Source organism: Bufo bufo, chromosome 4 (assembly GCF_905171765.1).
Source record: "Bufo bufo chromosome 4, aBufBuf1.1, whole genome shotgun sequence".
NCBI lineage: Eukaryota > Metazoa > Chordata > Amphibia > Anura > Bufonidae > Bufo > Bufo bufo.
In genome coordinates, this window is record NC_053392.1 from 530,299,712 (window position 1) to 530,306,377 (window position 6,666).

General features: G+C 45.5%; 1 protein-coding gene across 1 annotated transcript in view; it reads left to right on the forward strand.

The window, feature by feature from the left end:
• Window positions 1–4,622, forward strand: part of MCM8 (minichromosome maintenance 8 homologous recombination repair factor) — a 75,438-nt gene extending 70,816 nt beyond the window's left edge. The window contains exon 18 of the mRNA XM_040429772.1: window positions 3,979–4,622. Within this exon, the coding sequence (XP_040285706.1) occupies window positions 3,979–4,071 (93 nt within the window). The 3' untranslated portion in view covers window positions 4,072–4,622. The remainder of the gene's footprint in view (window positions 1–3,978) is intronic.
• Window positions 4,623–6,666: the final 2,044 nt, after the last annotated feature.

Here is a 6,666-nt window from a genome sequence, read left to right on the forward strand (position 1 = left end):
ATGTGTCATAATGGACCAGTATCAACTAAGGGACAATAGATGGAACACTGGACGTGTCATAATGGATGGAACACTGGGCGTGTCATAATGGACCAGTATAATCCAGGGACAATGGATGGAACACTGGGCGTGTCATAATGGATGGAACACTGGGCGTGTCATAATGGACCAGTATAATCCAGTAACAATGGATGGAACACTGGACGTGTCATAATGGACCAGTATCATCTAGGGACAATGGGTGGAACACTGGGCGTGTCATAATGGACCAGTATCATCCAGGGACAATGGATGGAACACTGGACGTGTCATAATGGACCAGTATCATCCAGGGACAATAGATGGAACACTGGGCGTGTCATAATGGATGTTACACTGGGCGTGTCATAATGGACCAGTATAATCCAGTGACAATGGATGGAACACTGGGCGTCTCATAATGGACCAGTATCATCCAGGGATAATGGCTGGAACACTGGACGTGTCATAATAGACCAGTATCATCCAGGGACAATGGATGGAACACTGGATGTGTCATAATGGATGGAACACTGGACGTGTCATAATGGACCAGTATCATCCAGGGATAATGGCTGAAACACTGGGCGACTCATAATGGACTAGTATCATCCAGGGATAATGGCTGGAACACTGGACGTGTCATAATAGACCAGTATCATCCAGGGACAATGGATGGAACACTGGACGTGTCATAATGGACCAGTATCATCCAGGGACATTGGATGGAACACTGTATGTGTCATAATGGACCAGTATCATCCAGGGACAATGGATGGAACACTGGGCGTGTCATAATGGACCAGTATCATCCAGGGACAATGGATGGAACACTGGGCGTGTCATAATGGACCAGTATAATCCAGTAACAATGGATGGAACGCTGGACGTGTTATAATGGACCAGTATCATCCAGGGATAATGGGTGGAACACTGGGCGTGTCATAATGGACCAGTAACATCCAGGGACAATGGATGGAACACTGGGCGTGTCATAATGGATCAGTAACATCCAGGGACAATGGATGGAACACTGGGCGTGTCATAATGGATGTTACACTGGACGTGTCATAATGGACCAGTATAATCCAGTGACAATGGATGGAACACTGGGCGTGTCATAATGGACCAGTATCATCCAGGGATAATGGCTGGAACACTGGGCATGTCATAATGGACCAGTATCATCCAGGGACAATGGATGGAACACTGGGCGTGTCATAATGGATGTTACACTGGACGTGTCATAATGGACCAGTATAATCCAGTGACAATGGATGGAACACTGGGCGTGTCATAATGGACCAGTATCATCCAGGGACAATGGATAGAAAACTGGGCGTGTCATAATGGACCAGTATCATCCAGGGACAATAGATGGAACACTGGACGTGTCATAATGGACCAGTATCATCCAGGGACAATGGATGGAACGCTGGATGTGTCATAATGGACCAGTATAATCCAGGGATAATGGATGGAACGCTGGACGTGTCATAATGGACCAGCATCATCCAGGGACAATGGATGGAACACTGGGCGTGTCATAATGGACCAGTATCATCCAGGGACAATGGATAGAACACTTGGCGTGTCATAATGGACCAGTATCATCCAGGGACAATGGATGGAACGCTGGACGTGTCATAATGGACCAGTATCATCCAGGGATAATGGATGGAACACTGGACGTGTCATAATGGATGGAACACTGGACGTGTCATAATGGACCAGTATCATCCAGGGATAATGGATGTTACACTGAACGTGTCATAATGGACCAGTATCATTAAGGGATAATGGATGGAACACTGGACGTGTCATAATGGACCACTATAATCCAGTAACAATGGATGGAACACTGGACGTGTCATAATGGACCAGTATCATCCAGGGATAATGGATGGAACGTTGGACGTGTCATAATGGACCAGTATAATCCAGTAACAATGGATGGAACACTGGACGTGTCATAATGGACCAGTATCATCCAGGGACAATGGATGGAACACTTGGCGTGTCATAATGGACCAGTATCATCCAGGGACAATGGATGGAACACTGGGCGTGTAACAATGGACCAGTATCATCCAGGGATAATGGATGGAATACTGGGCGTGTCATAATGGACCAGTATCATCCAGGGACAATGGATGGAACACTTGGCGTGTCATAATGGACCAGTATCATCCAGGGACAATGGATAGAGCACATGGCACCAGCTTAGATTCTTAGCAGGAACCATCTTTAAAGTGTGTGCTTCCACCGTAGATGTATAGCAGATTTCCTTAAGGGGTTCTCCCAGTGGATCACAAGTGTAAAGTGACATCTGATCGCATCTCACTGATGCCACACTGTCAGTGAGGGCAGCTGTGTGCCATGTATGTACACATCACTGCTGAGGCTATGGAGCGGTGACATCCATGTAGACATCTCTTCACACTTCCAGTGGGAACTTCGGAACCTGCAATGCCAATGACAGTTTTTATTAAACGACTGCACCCTGCCTGGCTCTATTGCGTTTCCATTCTCCGAGAACCCCTTTAAATCTATATAAAATGTAAAATATCTTTACAAATACGTTGCTTTACTTATCTTGTGTTGTCTTGGGTCTCGCCTCTGGGATCCTCTCATAGGGCCGTGTCCTGCATAACGGGGAATGGGAGGAGGCTGTGTATGCGCTTCGCTCTCCATTGCCTGCTATGAGACTCCCAAAAATAGCCAGTCAGCAGTGAATGGAGAGAACCACACATGTGCGGCCTCCTCTCCATTCCCGCCCTGTTCTTGAGATATGATGTTTAATCCTGTGGATAGGCCATAAATGTCCAGATGGGACAACAACTTTAAAGGGGTTGTTTGGGCTTTATAATATTGATGACCTATCCTCAGGATAGGTCATCAATATCAGATTGGCGTGGGTCCGACACCCGTAAACCCCGCCGATCTGCTGCAAGAGGAGATGGTGTACGCTAGTGTTGTCACGATACCAAAATTTTGATTCAATTTCGATACCAAAAAAAGTATTGCGATACTCGATACCACGCAAAAAAAATAAAACACCAAAAAAGCTGCGTGCATTCCGCATTTTATGGATTGTCCGGCCCAAAATAGAACAGTCCGATCTTATTTTGGGGGGAGACAAGGTGACAAAAAAATGGCAAATTGCGTTTTTTTTTTCTTTTCTTTCTGTTACAGCGTTCACCGCATAGGAGAGATTTTTCATATTTTAATAGTTTGGACTTTTCGGACGTGGCGATATGTGATAGGTTTATTTATTGTTTATATATTTTATATGTAAAATTGGCAAAGGGGGTGATTTATACTTAATATTTCGTTGTATTTAAAAAATATATATTTTTTTACTTTTTATTTAATAACTATTAGCCTCCTTACGGGCTAGAACCTGGGAGGGGTTAACTGCGGCGGATCGCAGCTCCCTGTCAGAGTTCGGGTGTGCGGCCACCTGTCTATTCACCACTATGTGACTGCTGGCTGGAAGTAGCCCATAGCGGTGAATGGAGGGTGTCGGTGCTTGTGCGGTATGCTCTCCTTCACTTCAGGTGGAGATGCGAACTTTGATGCTGAGTTTACCCTATGCACCAGCGTGAATGTCCGCTTTTATCTTGCACCGCGTGTTTACACGGCAGGCGGGTGAGATTTATTTGATTCTGGTCCACTAGGCAGCTGTAAAACATCAGTTCTACTGCAGAAAATCTGTGTTGGCTTTCACAAATGTGGACCATATACATGGATTGTTGGGGGAATTAGAGCTGTAAGATCAAATGAAGGTCTTAAGGGTGCATAGAAACATATTCCAAGGAGGAGAACACAAGACAAGAAAAGGAAAGTATTTACAGACTTGGATGTAGATTTTAATGTTCTCCCTAAGTTGGTAATGGTGATTGGCGACATCACAAGAATTGCTGCATCACCAATTTTATCCGTTTTGTTTCCCCTCAGGTTTCTGACTTTGAAAGTTTTGTGTGTTCCCTTAATGACCAGGGATACCTGCTGAAGAAAGGACCTAAAGTCTATCAGCTCCAGACCATGTAGGACCGTTTCATAGATGCTTTCCCCGTCATCTGCTCCCTGATAGAGGGCAGCCTCAAGCCCTAGGGTACGTCCACGCGGGATGTAGTTTGCGGCAGAAAATTCAGCAAAATAAATAAATAAAATCACTGAGCAAAATCTGTGTTAGACTTGTTTCCATGCGGCAAAGCTCTCCGGCAGAGAAGAGCCTGCTGGAGTTCTGCAGGACCCCATTGACTATAATGGGATCCGGAGGAGATGCGGCCGCTTCCCGGCAAGGATGCCAGGATTTAGCCGGACAAAAAACGCCACACCCAACACTTTTGTCCGACCATTTTGCGGCCTTTTCTGACGAAGAGCTGATGTGTCGCAGATGTGAAACTAGCTTTAGTTAAATGCAGATTTTGCTGCAGTTTTGCCACAAATGTCCCCCTGTGTATTCCAGAGGGTGAAATCCGTGTTAAAATCCACAGCATTCAGGTCCATCCACACGTCTGTAGTGCATTGCAGATCCGCAATACACCCGGCCGGCACCCCCATAGAACTGCCTATTCTTGTCCGCAATTGCGGACAAGAATAGGACATGCTACACTGTGTGCTGTCCGCATCCATTCCGTCCCCATAGAGAATGAATGGGTCCGCGGAACAAATGCGGACCACAATTGCGGACGTGTAAATGGAGCCTAAATGGCCATGTACCGCACGCACCAGACGTCTAAAATCTCATCAGCTTTGCTGGTACAGTAATATGCTGCTGATTTACCGCACACAAATCCACAGTGTATATGTCCTATGTGAACACACTCTTAGGCATCACTGCCTGGCTCCTGAGCCTTGGTTTAAAGTCTATGGACACCTTTGGGGCAATTTATTTTTATTATGTAGAGCTGTCCTTATGGCTGGATCTGTAGCCCTCATCTCTAAACTCCTGTCAGCTCAGAAAAACGGATTCATACTGATGTCCTGTCCTCTGAATAGGTCATCAGTATCTGATCAGTGGGGGTCCGACACCCGGGACCCCTGCCAATCATCTGTTTGAGAAGGCAGTGGCGCTCCTGTGAGTGCCGAGGCCTTTTCTCTGCTTTTCCTAGACCAAGTGACGACACGTTCATCGTCGTGTGGACTAGGAGCAGCTCAGCCCCATTCAAGATTCATTCTAAAGGAGACCGCAGCAGTCTGCAGATACTGAGAGTGAAGGCTGTTGAGGAAAAACTGTTGGAAACGTTCAGTAGAAAGTTGAAACCAACTAATAAAATGTTTTTAGCCCCAAATGAGTAGATATCAGTGATAAAAAAAATTGATCAAAAGGTGTCCATAGCCTTTGACTTGCCACATTCTCATGATCTATGTAATATATATATATATGTATATGTATCATATGCTATGAAAATAAAAATACTGGTTTCTATTTGTGTGTATATTTTACTGTGTAGACCGCATCAGAAATGTTCTTGCAGGGAAGAGTCAAGTGGTACAGGTACAATTGTTTTCACCATTATTACACCCTTAGGCTCCATTCACACGAACGTGTACGCTCCGTGGCCGTATTGCGGCCACATTTGCGGATCAGCAATACACGGGAACCGTTCCGTGTGCATTCCGCATCATGGATGCATTCACTTCAATGGGTCCGCAAATCCGGAGATGCAGAACGGAACCCTACGGAGTGCTTCCGTGGGGTTTCGTCCCGTACTTCCGTTCAGCAAAAAGATAGGACATGTGCTATCTTTTTGCGGAACGGCCGGATCGTGGACCCATTAAAGTAAATGGGTCCGCGATCCGCTGCCCCACGGTGGGTGTTTGTGCATATTGCGACCCGCAGCACGGGCACGGGGCGCACACGTTCGTGTGCAAGAGGCCTTAGACACATTCCCAATGACTTTTCCATGTGCAAGCGTGTGGCTATGTCCATACAGGTGAAATTGGCAACAGAAAGCAGCATTTTTCCACTGCATAAGCCACATTCAAAATGGCATCAACTAAGCTTTTTTTGGAACAGAAACACATGGGGTCATTTACCAAACTGGTGTAAAGTAGATCTGGCTTAGTTGCCCATAGCAACCAATCAGATTCCACCTTTTATTTTCCAAAGGAGCTGTCAGGTGGAATCTGATTGGTTGCTATGGGCACCTAAGCCAGTTCTACTTTACACCAGTTTGATAAATGACTCCCAACAGTTTTTTGAGCCGAAGCCAGAAGTGGATCCAGTAGGAAGGAGATGTATAACGTCCTTACTTTATATTTCCCATCCTTATAAATCCGCTTCTGGCTTCCGCTCAAAAAAACTGCATGAACAGCTGCCACAAAAATTGTCGCTGTGTGTGAAACCACACTTAAGGCTCATTCACATGAAAAAAATGGCCGTTTGACAGCCATTTTTGTAATGCCATCACATGGCCATTTTCAGAACAAATTAAAGCGTATGGGGCTATTCACACAGTAGTTTTTTAATGGTTAGTGCATAGCGGTTGTCAAAATATAGAACATGTCGTATTTATGGCAGTTTTCACAGCCAGACGAACGTCATTGAATTCCGGTTTTAACAGCCATTTAGACAGCACTGCAGCCGTCTAACGGCCATTAAAAACTTTGGGGAAAAAAAAGGACCTTTCAGTGGTT